Source organism: Anomalospiza imberbis, chromosome 18 (assembly GCF_031753505.1).
Source record: "Anomalospiza imberbis isolate Cuckoo-Finch-1a 21T00152 chromosome 18, ASM3175350v1, whole genome shotgun sequence".
Taxonomy (NCBI): Eukaryota; Metazoa; Chordata; class Aves; order Passeriformes; family Viduidae; genus Anomalospiza; species Anomalospiza imberbis.
The window spans coordinates 2,027,003-2,044,276 of record NC_089698.1 but is presented as its reverse complement, the minus strand read 5'-3'; the positions used below and the strand labels follow the sequence as shown (position 1 = coordinate 2,044,276).

At 49.9% G+C, this 17,274-nt stretch overlaps 1 protein-coding gene across 9 annotated transcripts in view; it reads right to left on the bottom strand.

Annotated features, from left to right (window-relative positions):
* Positions 1-17,274, bottom strand: part of NCOR2 (nuclear receptor corepressor 2) — a 229,749-nt gene that overhangs the window by 134,924 nt on the left and 77,551 nt on the right. For all 9 annotated transcript variants that reach the window (XM_068208356.1, XM_068208364.1, XM_068208365.1 and 6 more), the window contains exons 3-4: positions 11,564-11,691; positions 2,363-2,543 (exon numbers count right to left, since the gene is read on the bottom strand). In XM_068208356.1, coding sequence (XP_068064457.1) covers positions 2,363-2,543; positions 11,564-11,691 — 309 coding nt within the window. The remainder of the gene's footprint in view (positions 1-2,362; positions 2,544-11,563; positions 11,692-17,274) is intronic.

Sequence of the window (17,274 nt, the reverse complement as noted above, 5' to 3'; positions counted from 1 at the left end):
CAACATCCATTACATCTACATCCCCTGGGACAGCCAGGCTGGCGCCCAGAGCGTGTAACCAAACCCCTACCCTTTTTATTGAGGGCTTTGTGGAGCTCTTACTGTGCAAAAATGAGCTCCATCTGCAAAATCACCATGAAGACCAGTCCTAGCACTATTACCCCAGTGAGTAAATCGAGCTCCTCCCCACGCAGTGACTGCAACAGTGAGGAATGGGGTAACGGGTAAGGGAACAACTCCTGGGATACTCTGCCTAAACAACCAGCAGTGTGTTTAGCAATACTGGGCTCACGTGGTGCATCTCACCCAAAGAGCTCACCCGGCTGCCAGAGCTGCCCTAGATAAAGTATTGAGTGACTTCATCAGACACTGAGTCAGCAGCACAGACAGAACAGCAAATATCTCTCTCCAGCCCTGGTCACTGGGACACATGTCCTGCCACCAGGTGTGTGCCACTGCTCTGGGACACACGTCTCCCTCAGCACAGAGACTCCAAGGAAGGTCTTTATCATCTGCCCTAGGTGGTGAGCTCAGAGCCCAGTGCTGAGTTCAGCTGTGGCTGGCTCAGCGTGGGCACAGGAAGAAGTTCTAGCTGTGTCCACAGCCCAGATCTACCAGTGCCCAGAGCTGTGCCCAAAGGGCAGCCTCAGCTCTTTGCATTTCCCCTGGACCCACAGCCAGAGCAGCTCCTCCAACATGCTGAGGCTCAGAGCAATGCACACATTGGCTTCAGGAGCTTTTCCACCACCTTAATGTCCACCAGCAGCAGTTTATAGACTAGTCTGAGGACAACTGCTCAGGACTAACAGCAAAAGACTGCTATTAACCCGATTTCCCAAGCTGCAAAGGCTGATGTACCTGTGTCCCAGACCTGCCTTCTGCTCCCAGCCACTTGAACAGCACTGAGATGGTCCAGTCTTGCACTGAGCTCCATCAAACCCACTCTGGAAGCAGCTCCTACTAGTTTAGAGCAACTAATCCCAGCTCCACTCAGGCTCTCACCAGTCAAGGACATCACATCTTCTCCTTCTTCCTTCCAGACTCTAAAATTACAAATGGCTCCACTAAAAGCATAATCTTGTCTTGCTGAATTGCCTCTCAGCTCTCTCTCTCTTTCATTAAAAAATATTTTAAGCCCCATAAAATGCATGTACTTCCTGGAAACGTGTCACAGACCGAGAAGCAAATGCAGCCCCTAAACTGATGAACTAATTCCTCAAGAGCACCTCTGCCTATTAGAACCAAATAGTTGAGACAATCCATGGTTTTCTGGTGATAGGCAGAACAAAACTGCTGGTGGGAATAATGTGAAGACAGAAAAGTCATCCTGGTTTCCACATATCTTTGGAGAGGGCTATTTTTTGTTTGGTGGACAACAGTGCATCAGCCACCCAAACAACATCCCCTGAGGATGCTTCAGAGCCTTCAGAGCCTTGGCATCTGAACTACTCCAGAGTTAAAGGTACTTCTCAGCAAAGAGAGGTCAGAGGGACCACCAGTATTGTATGGGTAAGGAATGTCTGAATATCCCAGCATTCCCAAGGAAGAGCTTTCTTGTCTGTGTTATTTCAATCAGCTCCCACAGGGATACAGCAAACCATCCCCATCTTCCTGGCTGTGAATGTGACTTCCCTTTCACTTCACTGAGGGCTTGGGCAATTCCCAAGCCCAGCCTGCAGCTGCACCAACCCTCAGCACCAGCCTCAGAGCCCCCAGCACACTTATCCAGCTAGACTTTCCTGCCAACCAGGAGCACGTCCAAACTGGAGGTAAAATCAAATACAATTTACCCCAAGAGAAGATGAAAGTAAATCCAAACAGGCACACAAGCAAGGGATTTCTCTTTGCAACATTTATTCCAGGCACAGAGGGGACAATTTTAAGTAAACGATTTGCTTTGTTAAATGAGACTGGGACAAGAAAGGCTTTCCTGGGGAAGATTATATTAAAGAACCACCAGAAACCGATTTCAGCCCTTCAAACACCAATATTAAATAAAGAGATGTGATAAATGAGAAGCATCAAGTAAAAATCAAATCAGGGCAGCGTATCCAGAAAAGCCAGACGTGACCATCCTTAATTCAGCCTACAGGAGCTTCCAAATTGTTCTGGTGCATCTAACAGCCCAGTGAAAAAAGCCCATCACTGTAGCAGTTATGGGGAAAGCTGATATGCTTCTGTTCCCCCAAAGTGCTCACCCCACCTCAGGGAAAACCATCCAGTACCTCCAAGCACTGCTTGATGCACTGAGAACCACGAGCTACACTGAGCTCAGCAGCAGCTCAGAGCCCCAAAGGCAGCTCTAACAAGCCCAAAACGTAAACCCCACAGCCAGCTGGTGGCACGGCCCCCAGCCCCTTACCTTTGAGAGGTCCTCCGTGCCCCCCTGCTGGCTCTGGTTCAGGAGAGGCGAGTGCCGCATCAGGGGGTCCTGCAGCAGCTCCAGGCGTGGCCTCTTGCTTTCAATGAACTCCAACTCCGACGGCTTGGTCAGGTCAGAGAGGTAGGAATGGCCCTCGGTTCTCAGGTGCAGCTCCTGAGATCTGGGGACAAAAGGAAAGGAGCCTTTAGAAAAGAAACTACCTCTGCTCTTCCCCGCTCCACGACTGCAAACCACTCAAGGAGGACAGGGCTCAGTTTTCCAGAAGGATCCATGGGGGGAGGCCAGGTGGCCCTGCACTCAAACATCTCAGGTCCCTGCAGACCCAAAGGCACAGCCCCAGAGCTCGGCTGCTGGGCACGGTGCATGTCCTGGAGCAGGACCACCACCCTCCAAGCCCAAGGGGCCAGCCTGCTGTCCCTCCTCCTCAGCACCACTGCTGTGCCACCTGGAAAGCCCTGCTGTCATCTCCTGGGCCACCAATGCAGTGGGTGGCTGTCCCTACACCAGGACAAAGTGAGTAAGGCTGCAGGTCTGAGCCTTCCCTGTCATGACACATGGGTTGGGCTGGAAAAAGGTAAAGCTTGGCAAATCCTCAAAACTACCCCATAAATCCTCCCCTGTCCAAGACCAGGCAGAGCCCCCTCTGCCACGTTTGGCTTATTTAGTGAAAGGTACCTGTCTCAGTGTTTATATTTGGTGTCTTCTATAGGAATACCAAAGATTATATGGTGGGGAAAAATGCCTACTCCTCCGTGGCTAGACAGTAGGGATTTATTTTTCCAGGATGGGGGAGGAAAGAAACCAGCCACATGTAGTTGCATGTCTCTGACACAGAGCTGGCAGGCTGTAAAGGCACATTATCCAGTGATAGCAACTGCACCAACGAGTCACATCGAGCTCTAACACCTTTTACCTGTTAAATATGATGCAGTTGGTAACACCTGGAGAGTGGGCTTCGTTTTGCTTTTTTGAAAACAAACGTTGAATTTTTTTTGTACTTCTGTTTTCCTCGGCAGGATTCTCTTGTGGGAATTGTAAAGGGATCCTACAAAAATACATTAAACCTTTTACTGTGCCCTAGGATCAGCTTTGCTGCAGCAGCTCCAAGGGTGTATTTTAATACTTCAGGCAGAAGTGTCCCTTAAAAAATAAAATGAAGCACAAGAGATTCAAAGCTTGTGAAAAAACATGAGTTTTTTTCTTTTCCCCTTAAACAAGATTGCTGCAATTCTCCTGAGCTGGTGGTAAAGTGTCTTCTCCAGTTACCAAACACTAACAAACTTAACAGCCTTTGGGGCTGCTTGAAGAGGAGGGAGAAAGAACAAGCATAGAAGACAGGGGGTCTTATGCATCGTTTGCCCCCCCACCCACAAACTGCAACTGCTGACATTAAAAATCTCAGAGAAGATGGCACAAAGGATCCAGAGTGCCCTGAAGCTGTAATGGCTCTGGCTCACATCCAGGGAGAGGATTTTGCAGAAATCCAAACTCTCAGGGCCGCCACCCTGAGCACTGCCCTATGCCCTCCCCTGCAGCAGCATGGACACCTTAACCCAGCCCCAGGGAATCAAGATAAAACTGGGAGGGTTGTTTTTTAATTAAACATCAACAGCAGGCACAAAGCACATGCATGCCAAGCTCTGCTGCCGTGGGTTTGGCGTTGGGATAGGGCAGCAGCTTTGCTGCTGACACACAGAAACAGAATCTGGCTCATCCTCTTCCTCCTCCCAGCAAAAAGGGGACAGGAGAATGGGAAGGCTCCAGCACTGCCTTTGGTGCTCCAACATCCCAGACGGAATGTACAGCTCACACAGCAAACCCTCCAGAGCTGAACAGCCCTGCAATCTGGCATGGAAGCACAGCTCGCTTCACCTGCAAACACTTCCATGCTGAAGGATCCTCAACTTTTCTCAGCAAGCCCAGAAATCTCTCCTGGTACCTCTCAGGTTTCCTGCTGTCTCTGCTGTCTGGTCCCAGCCCTTCATGCAATCCCTGCCTGCCCTCAGCTGCATGCCAGCATTTCAGGCTCTGCTGTAAAACCCAGGAACAATAAGCAACTGTTGAGCTGGGCAGGTGCTGAAATATTCCAACACCCAAGGCCCTGCTCTATTGAGGCCACTAAAAATCAGATGTATTTATTTTCCCTTCTTCCCCCTTTTTAAGGCCATATTACCAAGAAGCTGCTAATTGACAAAGGATGGCTCCAAGACCTCTGCAGTTGTCAGGAACTCCACACAACTGCTCCACTCAGAAAAAAGCCAAGGATTCTGAAGATAAGAGCACCACTGAGCTTTACAAAGGCGGTTACTCACAGCGAGGCAGGGGCCACGCCAGGGAAAGCAGCTGCAATGTTATAAGGTGCTATTTTATTTCCATTTCCACATCCACTGGAACAGCTATTAACTTTATCCACTGGAATTTCCAGCCGCTCCCGAGATTACTTTGCCCAACACAACCCGCTCAGCCTGTCCTGGCTGCAAACACAAATGCTTTTGCTTGAAGCCTTCACACCTTTCACTCTTCACATCCCCACCTGCAGCAAGCTCTTTACAACAGACTTTTATACAGCGACAACGCAGCTGTCGGTAAAAAAATGACTCTGCCTGAAAAACCCTCCTCTTACACCGAGCTTGGGGTTCGCTGCATTTTCCAAATAGCTCCCACCCATCTGGTTTATTCCAGAGATTCCTACTTTGCTGAAGGAAAAGAGTGTTTTTAATTGCATGTGAGTTGTGCATAATTAAATGAAGCAAAGCAAATGCCAGCATTAATTATGAAGCGGGACAGGTTAGTCTTCAGCTGAGTCCTTCACCACAAACACTGAATACTTCAGAGAAGCAGAGCAGCCTGAGATGTGCTGACACACAAGGCTGGCTGCCCAGGGTTTGCCCAACTTCAACCACCCCCACACATCTCTGCTCAGGGTAGGTCCAGAAGACCAAGATAACCCAAGATGAGACCTTTGGTTTATTACTAACCCGACCAACGAATCGCACCCTCCCAGCTGCAGAGCTGTGTTACTCATTCACCGGGGCAGACTCCTCAGCAGACTCACAGGGTGGAAGGAAGGCAGGACCAGATAAAATCCTACAGCAGTGTGGGGTATCTGCAGCTCGCCCCAGCAAGTGTACAGGATCAGCTGAAAGCACGGGTTGTCCAGTAGCTGGGTATCAAGGAATCAAAGAATCCTTAAGGCTGGAAAAGACCTCTAAAATCTTTGAGTCCAGTCATTAAGCTGAGAGCTGGGGAGAGAGGATCAGATGAGATATCCTGAGCTGCCCTTGATTGGGACCTGTAGGAGCAGTCTTCATGAGATCTTAGCATGAGGGATATTACTTGTACTTTCCTGAAGCCAAATCACTGGGAAATGGGCAAGCACGACCTTTTCAGGAGGCCAAAGACTCTCCCTCCCCAAAAACCCACTGTCTGGCCCCTCAGAGCAGCACAACCCTCTCCTGGCTCTTCAGACCTTCCCATTTCTCCCTCAGCAGAGCAGAAGGCGGCTGCAGGAGGAATGATGGCTGTTCTGCAACATCCAGCAAACAAAGCTTGACTTCCCGAAGCCTCCTGCACCGAGGGCTCAGAACATCGGCAGCGATTCCGAGCCAGCTCCCACCAACTTCCCAGCAAGAGCACACTCTTAAGAGTTGCTCCCATCTGCAAATACTGTTCCCTACACCATGGGGCCAAACATCATAACCACGCTGGAAAACTGATTCTCAGTGTCTCCTGGAACCAGAACCAAGACAAACGATGGCCTCGTTGAGGTTGTTTATTTCCTCCAGCTGAGATGGTTTGGTGGGAAATTCTCTACACAGAAAAAAAAAAGTTCTAAAAAAGAGTATCCAACCCCCACAGGTACAGACAGACAATAAAATGCTTTTGAGAAACAGTAATATAGAAAACCACTGGTGTTGAAGTGAATTATTTATAGCCGATGCTAAGATTTGTCAGAGGTTTCAATAACCCCTTTACAGCTAATGAGACCAGAGTGTGAGACTGGGCAAATTGGGACCTGTTAAAGAGAGAAACTGGAGGCTTTGTAGGAGCAGACCTGCCACCAGGCACCTACAGAAACACGTCCAGGACCAGCTGATATATTCCCTTTGTCATGTAGGTGGGGAGGAGATAAACCATCGTGACTTGACGGGAAGAGCTGCATGTCTGGGCGGGAAGATGGAGCTGCTCCCACGCCCTCAGCCAAGTCTGCCAGCAGCAGGACGGAGTCTTCCCAAGCCAAAGGTGTGGGACAGCCTGGAGCAGGATGCTCAGCTCATCATGTGGCCCAGCTGAAGGACTCCCAGGTCCTCAGGAGCTCTGACCAAGCACCCACATGCATCCTCAGGATGCTGGGGCTGTGCATTCCCACACAAGGGCAGGGAGCAGTGGCTTGGCTGCCCTGCACAACCCCTCAGCCACCTTCTTCCAAGCCAACTGCAATTTAGATAAGAGCAGCTGCTTTATTTAAACTTGCATATTGAAGATCCCCATACACAGAGCCTGAATTATTCATGGACAGGACCAGCAGAAGCTTTAACACAATGGCACTGCCTCACTCGAGAGGAAGAGAAGGAATATTTGTCTCTCTCCACAAGGTCCCCACATGCTTTCTCCAGGCAGCCAAAACTGCAGCCTGCCAGTAAAGCCCTCCTGGGTGGCTGGAACATCCTGAACCAATGGCTTCAGAGACATCCCATGCCCTTGGTCATCCTCCATGTCCATCCACAGATACGCCAGGCAGCCCACACCAGAGCTTGCAAGGTAAGGCTTGTCCCCAAGTGCCTCCACACCAGCATCTGCCCTCTCCAGATGTTGTTTTCCTGCGTTCAATTATGGGGAAGAAAAAACTGCAGCTCCTGGTACATCATTTCCAGTGTGAGAGACACAGATATATGGCTGTGGGGATTTTCAGCCTCACCGCCGCTCACTCCTGAGAAAAGGATCACCTTTAAAAATGGAAACTTAATTAAAAACCATAAATAAAACCAAATTGGTCGTGCTGTTACCTTGGGAGCAGCTGGTGCCATTTGGCCCAGCACAGATGAAGACCGAGAGCCGCGTGTGATTTCCAGCACCACGCACGCTGCCCCAGCTTCCCAGCCCTCCCTGGGCTCCTGGGCCAGCAGGATTAATCCCAGCAAGAGGCACAGTGATCCTGCCTGCTCTCCATGTGCCCCACTGCACATGGCTACCTCAGGTGGCTGCAGAAACTCAGCAGCTGTTTAATGTATCCTAAATGTCCCTGCAGATCGACACTGGGCAGGCTCTTCAGACTCCTTGTACCTGCTAAGCAGAACGGCTCCGAAAGAGGAGCACGGGCTCCTGAACTGGGAAAATAATCTTCTGTGAAAATAGTGACTCATTCTGGATAAAGGTGGAATACACTGTGTTAACACACATACCATTTATTCCATTTATTTACAGCCACATTTTCTGCCAGAGAAGCAGAGAGAAGTATCCACCCCAGCATTCCTGCATTAATACAGAACCTTGCTGTAAAATCCTAACACATATGAAAAGTTAGAAAAATCCAGTTCCTTCGTTTTTCAGATCCTTCACCCTCTGGCACCTGCCATTTAACACTCAACCCAGTTTTTCTCACTTCTTCTGAGGACCAAAATATATATAGAAGAGGGAAAAAAGCCCTAATCCTTGTCACCTTGCCAGGACATTCCACTGCAAGTATTCATGGTACGACTTGTACCAACAGCAGATCCTGAAATACTTCTCTTCACTCCTGCAGACCAGTTGGCACAGCCAACTGAACAAGCTAAGGGGAAGTCTGTGGATCCTTCCAAGAAAAAGCCTGCTACCAAAAAAGCCATCACGGAAAGCAGCACATCCCTGCAAAGACAGGCAGAGCCAATTTTCCCTACAGCAAGAGATTCAGTGTGGTTCAGGTTTTCCTTCCTTCTTCCAGCCAGAATTGCTGCACAGGGAGTTCAATTCTTTGCCCAGCCACCAAGGGGTGATGACAACTTTTAATTCTGACATGGAGAAGGGCAGTCTGCAGCTTCCCAACAAGCTTCTTGGGAAGCCCCAAAATGCGGGGCCATCTCAGCATTCCATTCCTTCCAGCAATTACCACTCTTTTTGCCAACAACACTTGATTAATCCTTAACACATTGTGCCCATTGTGCTTCACCTCTCGTTTCCTTTCCACTGAATCACAACTAACCACCATCCTGATGCCCACAGCAAAACTGCAGCCAGGAGAGACTGAAAACATGCCCAGCTCTAGGAAGACCATCCAAGCAGGCCCAAATGATTTCTGTGGGATTTTGAGCATTCCCAGGGTCAAGCCCCCGATGCCATGTGTAAAGACAACCTGCAGAGGCTTTAGAGATCTGTCCAAAGGGAAGGTAAAGCCAAAATAGGGGATAACACCCCAAAACCAGCACATGGAGTAAAGTGAATCCCTGCAGTTTCCAGGACAGGAGGGCAAACAGCACTCACTCACCAGGCAGGTGGGCTTGGAGGAACTGGGACCGAGTGGCACGAGGGCTGCACCCCACTGCAGCTGCAGGCAGTGCCCTGGATGAGTGCAAGGCACGGTGATGGCAGGGCTGGGATGTCCACCTGGGAATGCACACAGGCTCAGTCTCCAGCGCTGTCAGCCTGCCACATCCCACTTGCACCAGACTTGCAAGCTGATATCCTTAAGGAGCAGATCCTGGAAGCGCTTCAGCCACCACAACCAAGAGCAGACAGGCTGCTTCCTCTGAACTCCCGAAGCAGCGGCGGATTGGAAGGGCTCCCCTCTGCCGACACTTGCTTCAAGGGGAGGAGTGTCATGTGCCCACCATCCCTGAGTGCCAGCTGGGCTGTCAGGCACGGAACCACAGCGAGGGTCTTCCTCTCAGACACAGCACAGCCCTGCGCTTCCCTCTACTCACCCCTGCGCCGTGTTGTGGATGCTGTTTGCCTTGGTCTCCCTCCTCCCAGCCCCTCATGCCGAGAGCCAGCTGCCTCTGCTTGAAACCATCAATCCCAGCCCAGGAACAAAGCCAAGGCACTGAGCCTGCCAAGGGGACTCAGCTGCAGCCACGGCTGCCATCACCATCCTCCTCATCCAGGCTCTGCTCTGCACCAGGAAGAGACACAGCTATTTTTTGGGGAGGGCACCAATGACCAACCCAACCTGCTGCAGGGTCTTGGCCCTGGAACCCTCAGGTGAGCGACCACCACTCAAAGGCTCCTCTTACAACCCAGCAGGAACTGTGTTACGGCAGCTCCTCAGACCACTAAGGTGAACCAGCAAAGCCCACAGAGAACGGATTTTAAAGTGTAGAGCTTAAAGACGCAGAGGAACCGCAGTTGGCTCTGAAAAACAGACTAACACTTCCCCAGCCCCAATGGTACCCAATCAAAATCACCCCACTAATTACACTGGATTGAAAATTTCTTTACAATTTCTTCAAAGACTCCTCCCCCCCACCCTTTCTGCATCCCCAGATGCCCTCAAAAATTTTCAATGACTATGTCCCAGCATTCTGGCACAAGATGTCAACTGAACTGAAGCAGTATTTTTAGCTGTAATTACTACATAGTATAATTTTTGCAGAAGTACTATTTTTTGGATGTTAAGGGGAAAAGGGATGAAATGTAAGTTATTAAAAGAGTTTCTTTTTATAGCATGCCAAAACATCACCATTGAGGTTGAAAATGAGGTACCATGGTAAGCATGTGGATGTGTAACATCCCCTGACAACTTTGATTAACATTTACCCACATTCACGTGATTGTCAACATAAAAATAAAGTTTGGGGACTTTGAAACACTTGTAAGCCAAAGGCAGAAGCCTGGGTGACCACACCAGACCAGGCATGTGGTACAGCAGACACCAAGGTTTGCAGTTGGGCTTTTTTTTAGTGATACAGAAAAACCAAGATACATTTTTAAACAGCGTATTATTGGAGAGCAGAACTGCTTCTCCATTTTGGAAGCCATCAGCAGTGTGAAAAACAAAAACAGGCAGGAGCATGTTACTGGGCCCTCTTTACCCATCTCCCCCAAATTTAGCTAAATCTGACCCAATTCCAACTTAACCGTGTTACTCTGTGCTAAGAAATCAAAACACTGAGAAATCCAAGCGAGCCAAGGCAGTGCAACATGCTGAAAAAAATTATGGGTTATCAAAAGCGGCACGACCCTCTGTACGTGCAGGTGCCACAGGTATAACCCAGAAGGGCACGTCCAGATGCAAAATGAACTTTGGAAGTGACTTTTTGCCTCCAAATTCTCATGGGTTTCTTTCTGCTGAGCACCAAGCTGAACCCTACTAGAAAAAGAGGATGCTGTCTGTATTTATTATGCATCCAGCACCCTGAGCTCTTACTCCTCTCCCCTAACAGTGATGATTTTAGAGAAACAGATTCATCTCTGACTCTGCACTGGTTTTGTTCTTAGCCTAAGGAATAAATATTAAAATAATTGTTTTGTGTATATCTACTGTAGAAAGACTCTTATTTCACTTCCACGCCAGTTATTTTCCCCAAACCACTAAACACTGAATGCAGAAGAGAAAATGTGAGAGAGAGCAGAGTTTTGCACTGAAACAGAGAGTGAGAGTGATGTCCTCCAAACAGATCAGCTCCTGTGGCTAAAGCATGTACAGCATTCCCAGCCGCAGCACTTGCCTGACTTGCACCTAAAGCTCTGCCAGCCTCCCATGAGGCTACGACAGGAAACAGGGACACGGGGAGAGGCACGAAGGGAGCAGAGAGGAAAAAAGCAGCTCAGAGAAAGTTGTGAGGGGAATGCAGAAAGAGAAACAAAAACAATGAAAGCGGGGAGGAAGAGCAGCAGCAGAGGAAGCGGAGATGGGGGAGGAAATGAGCTCTTCTCACTCCTCCCTGCAGCCTCGGGAGCCACAGACCAAACCCGACCACACGGCTTCACTTCCTATGCTGAAGAACCAGTCGCAGACACGCGAAGCTCCACACAAGCGAGGGGGTGGTTTTTCTGTTTCTTGTTGTTTTCAAGACTTCTTTACAACGCACGGCAGTCAAAGGTAAGGAACCAGAAGGCAAAGGTGCCACTTCATTAGCAGAAGGAATCCAAGCTGGTGGTCAATACCCAAAAACAGCATCTCACTGCCCAGGTGGGTCCCTCCCAAGCCTCCTGCTCCCACCCCAGCTCTGCCCCAAGCCCTGTTTGGTGCAGGCAGGGAGCCAGTACCTTTCATTGCCCGGCTGGAACTCGGAGAGCAGGGACGGCCTCCGCCGCTGCGGCTGCATGATTGACCCTGGCGGGAGGTGGGAAGCAAAATCCCTGGAATGATGCTGGTACTCCAACAGCGCCACGTCCTGCGGGAACAAACACAGGAGAGCTCGTCAGGCTGCTGGCAGCTCTCAAGCAAGCACAGAACAACTCAAATAAAACATGGAGATATTCCTCCTTTGAAGCACTGGGCCACAAAGCTCAGTGCTTTGCCCTCCACAAAAGGTTCCCAGTAACTCCCAGTCTCACAAGTGGAATGGGAGCTCAGCCCCTTGTTCAATCCAGCCTTTTCCTGGGGCTGCAGGCAGGGCTGGCTCCTGGGAAAGGACCCCAGCAAATCCAACCCAGCCACTGAGCACCCACACATGGATTTTTGGCATCCAAGCAGTCCTGATGACTATTGTGAATCCATGAGTAAGAACAGGTAAGAGCAAAATTAAGTCACAGGATACTTTCAGCTTCGGTAGTCCACATAGCAGCATGGAGAAAGAAAAAAAGGGGTGAAAAAGGACAGAAGAAAAATCATAAATGTTATCTTGAAAATGTTCCTTTAAACACAGCTCCCCTGGGCTGAGCTCAAGGGGTTTGAAAGGACAGTTTGCTACTTATTATGTGTACGTCCCTTTTGTTCCTTGACCCTTGGAGAGTACAGTACAGTATGTTCCTGATTTTAATTAAATAAGAAGCCCTCCTGCTCTGTGCCACAGACTGATTCCAGCAGCAGTATTTTAGGCAGCTACATTCAACTGCTATTTTTTATTTGCAGATAGATACTTGACCAGCAGACTAATCATCTAATTAACTAAGACCTTCAGCAATGGCATAGAAAACCCTGTCACAGAATAACCCTGGTAACACTGACACACATTTACCTTAGAAGAACCAATTCCACCTGGGAGTTTACTTTTGAACAGTTCTCAACTGGAACAAGAAAGCTTAAACTTCCTCAAAAAGAAAAAAGGAATTTCAGGGTCTACAGAAAGAAAAATAATAAATAAGAGACCACATACATGCAGCTGATGTGGGCAGGGGGTCTGAACCCCAACTGCAAGAGGAATTATTTGTTCTGATGTAGTGAAGATCAATATGGAAGCTGGGGAATTGCCCCAGCAAGGTGAATGGCAGGCAAAGAAAGGGTTTGGAAGCTTAAACAGCAACAGCCTGAGCCTGGAGATCCCCTCTCCCAAGCTGCAAGTGAAAAGAGAAGTCTCACAGTGGATGTCATGTTCCTCCAGCAAGTTGTGGAGTAGGAGTATCAAGGCCCAACGTGTTTGACCATCAGAGAGTAAAACGAGAGATTTTCTGGAAAAGTCAGGAAGAAAATCAGAGCTTATAAACATTAAGCCAAGAAAAGCAGATCCCCTACCTCACATCCAACCTCTCTTGCACAAAAGCTGAAAAGGCCAAATATCAAAGGCAGGAGGAAGGGGAATTGTGGTTTCCTACGGCCACCACCTCTTGTGCCTAGAAAGCTGTGCCAGTTTTTGGAATCGAGTTTATTTCTCCCCACTATCAGGCAATAGTGTGGTGCTGCTCCTTCTCTGTTCTGACCAGTGTTGGGAAACATCAGGAACAAGAGACCTCTGTAGCCCCAGCTCCAGCCTGGCCATCCCAGACCTCAGCCTCTGGGCCAAGGGGTGTCTGCAGGCAGGTTCTTGCGACATTGAGAAGGGCATGACTTGGACAGTGTCCACTCATCCTCCCACGGCTGTTCTGCTGTAAATCCAGGTGTGTGGGGAGGATGCAGCCCCAAAAGCTGCTTCTCCTTCAGCTCTGGAGTCCATCCGTGCAGGACGCCTGGGGGGCTGCAGGACAGAACATGCCATCACTCCAACCACAGATGGGACAAACACAGACATCTGAAGTGACAGAGCCCATCAGCTCTTCCAGCCCAGCCAAAGCAAAATCCCTGCCTACAACCAAGCTTCCCCACGTTCACACTTGTCCTGGTTTTAAATTAAAAATAAGTATTTAAATGGAAGAGCGATGCAGCCCCTGACATCCACCTACAAAACAAACACATCATGTCTGGGAAGACACACCAATAGGTCCAAAACCAGGACCGTCACTTTCTGTGGGTGTATAAACAAGAATTACCCGTCTGGGAGGCTCAAAGGCTGTGCCCTTGAGGAAAAGAAAAAAAAAAAAAAAAAGGCTCTTGCATGCCCCAAGAACCATCTGTTTTTCCTTTTCCCCTGCCCACACTCAGCTGAGCTTTTGCCTCCTCTAACCCCATCAGAAAATGGCTGGTGAAGCTCAGAACCTGCTGGCATGGCCTGAAGTGACTCTGACCTGCTCTGCCTTGCTTACATCCGTGTTGGGTTTTACAAGGAGAAAACAAAACCTAAAAATTAGTGAGGAGGATTAAAATTGACAAATTTCTGTGCCCTGTGATGAACTGTTAAGAGGCACCGTGGAAGCCCTGGCAGATGTAGGTGGAGTAATTGCTCAGGAAGTTACTCCAGTAAATTGCACTGTGAGCTGTGACAGTGTTTTTCAAATGCAAACACCAGAAAGGTTTAGGAGTTGCCTTCAAACTGCCTGGTGGACTTGGCAGTGCTGGGCTGATGGTTGGATTTGACGATTCTATGGGTATTTTCCAATCTAAATGATTCTATGACTCAGAAGAGGCTTCAATTTTCTCTAGCAGAGTTTTAAAGACACCTGCTGGGAGGCACCTTGCTGCCAGCACCACTGCACCTTCCACACAGACACAGGAGCAGCACCCAGAGGTTGCCACCTGAATTCCCCACCACTGAATCACACAAATATGATGTAGCCCTCACCCTGACCTCAAATTTCTAGCACCTGCTCATGGGCAACTCCAAGACACCTGAAATAAAACAACTAAAGAACCCTGCAGCCCCAAACTACATGTTGCTTCTTTTCCTCTCCATTGTTTTGCTGGGTTTTGCTCCATTCTATTTTTCTGCTCCTCCTCTCCCTCTCTGTGCATCTCTTCCTGCCCTCTGCAAACCTTCCTCCCACTCCACAAATCTGCTGCTTAGCCACAGCACCCTCTCCAGACCTTTCAGATCTCCAACTGCCTCCAGTAAGGACTTTCTTCCTTTTACATCAACTTTCCTGTTGTTCCTTGTGGCTCTGGTGCTCCCACAGAGGTGTACTTTGGGAAGCTTTGCAGATTTCATGAATTCAGTAGATGTCATGACAGAAATCAAGGAAGCAGAAAGACCATGGATAGTCAGGGGCCCTGGCAAATCAGGTTAGAGGGGAGGAGGCCAGCACTAGCAGCACTGCCAAGGCCAGACAGACACCAAGAGTGCCACAGCCCCACCGCAAGCCACCCCAGCAGAACAGGGCAGCTTCAAGCAAATCTTTAGATAAATGAAAAGCTGAAGACCCAGAAGTGGCCTCATTAAAACACTTCTTCATGCAGCAGACTGAAGAGGTGCTTAGGCCCAGCCTAAGGGACCGAAAGCATCCTTTGCTGCCCACCAAGGAGGTTGGACACGTCCCTGCTGCTCCTGTGTGGGGTGCTGGGAGAAAAAAACAGGGAAAGCACCCTGAGTCTCAAGGCTTCTGTGTTATCCCTTGACTTGGGAGTGCCAAGAACATTATTTCCAAATCCTTCTACTCCAAATAACCTGAGTCTACGAGGCCCATTTAGATTTGCTAATCAAATAGTTTAAAGCCAGGCTCCTGAACACAGTATTACAGAAGTTCTTGGCAACACACAGAGAAAGCCCAGTGGAATGAAAAAGGAAGAAAGCCACACACCCCTACCTTTTAAAATTATTTTAAAGCTTCCAGCCTGCTGCCTTACCTACCATAAAGTCTCTAGCAAACTCTTCAGTGCTGTCCCCGACCTCAGGGTAACCCCCACACTAAGCCAACAATGGCAGGCAGCCGTTCTGCCTCTCTCGCTTTCTGTTCTGGACACGTGCACTTGCTGCTGTGCTTCATTTCTCCTTCCCCTGCCTGCAGCTGCTGGGTCCTGGCTGCCTGACCTTCCAGGAGGTAGAAGGAGAGGTCTGAGAGCGATGCTGGAAGCACCCCCAGGTGCTGAGCCGCAGCACACGGTGCCAGAAACGCCACAGCCAGCAGCACCTCTGACCCTGCACTCCCAGCTCCAGCACCAAGCACATCCACACAGACAAGGCGTGCACCGACTGGTCCATCCCGATGGCCTTCCCGTGGCTCCGAGAATCTGACTCTGAGGAGAAGACCTCAGAGACAGGAGGCCTGCAGAAAGGAAACCTGGAGCTGGTCTTGCAACAGAAAGGCGAACTGCTCCTCCTCTCTTCCTCCCACCAGCAGAAAAACAAGTACAAACACCCAGCGCTTCTGGCTTCCTTGGAAAACAGCTCTGGAGCAAACCCATGGAGACCTAGAGTGCAGCCAGATGAGAACCTGCAGCACAGCTCGAGCGGCCCAAAGCGTGAGATCCATCCTCGGCGCTTACCACGTCCTCGACCCGAGAGAGCAACCGGGAGCTCCCCGCCGAGTTTCGGTGTAAGACAGCTTTGTTTAAAAACCACCGGTGCTTGTTTTGCCGTGACGCCGAGGAGGAGCAGCCTGGGGTCAGCCACCACATCCGCCAGCTGGGCCAGCTCCCCGGCGGAGAGCGGCACCGGCACCGCAGCCGCCTCGAATCACGGCGTCGGGCGCGGGCAGCGCCGCAGCTGTGGAGCTCCCCGGCACAGGAGAGCTCAGCCCGTGACAAGCCACTGCCCCACGCTGTCCTCGTCACCTTCTGCAGGCAGACAAACAGGCCTGGGCACTGCACACGCTCCTCGAGGAGCAAATGCCAGCTCCTCGCCACCTCCACCACGGATTAGAGCTGCTCCTTACAAGCTCACCCAGAGTTGTATGGCAAATAGTTTGTATTTTCTAACAATGTGCTGTTTCTGATGAAACATTCAATGAGGCCAGTAAATAATGGTGTGGTACAAACAGTGAGAAAAAACAATGCCAAAACATCCCTATTTATTTCACTTCTCATGAACTGGCCCTTATCTAATCTCACAAAGGATGCCTGGTCTGTCCCCGCTGCTCGTGAGCAGCTCGCTGTGCCATTCTGGGAATGGTTAACCACAGGGGAAGTGATGGGTGATGGCACAGGGCTGGTGCCCCCCAGACCATGTCACTGGTGGCACGTAGAGCCACAGCTGGACACCTTACAGCTGCTGCTCTGGAATGTCCACATGGCCCAGAGCAACCCAACACTGTGTCCACGATGACCGTGCAGCTTTGGACTGCAAAGCCATCCCATCCCCTGGGGAAGCACGGGGCTTGTTGAGCTTCCTGCACCCCCAGAACCACACAGCCAGCATGGAGCAGCATATCCCAGCTTGGCACATGCCAGGGCCTCAGAATATCCAGCAGTTCATTTGTGGAGTGCACAAAGCAGGGTGGCCACCACTTCGGTGGCTTCGTCAGAGACAGGGGACTCACCTCTGCTCCGCACACCCTCAGCTTTGAAAAAAAAGTTCCCTAACATCTCTCTCTGCCAGCAGTGTGACCTATTTTAGCAATAAAAGGAAAAGTTCTCTGGTGCCTGGATACCCCTTGGCACTGGCAGCACAGCATTTGCTCATCAGACCGAGAAATGCACTTTTTAGCATTCGCCTGAAGAAAATAATTTTTCCCAAAGCCAATTCTCAAAGGTAGGAGGAAGGGGAAAGGTTTGGGAGGAACCAGGGTGGTAA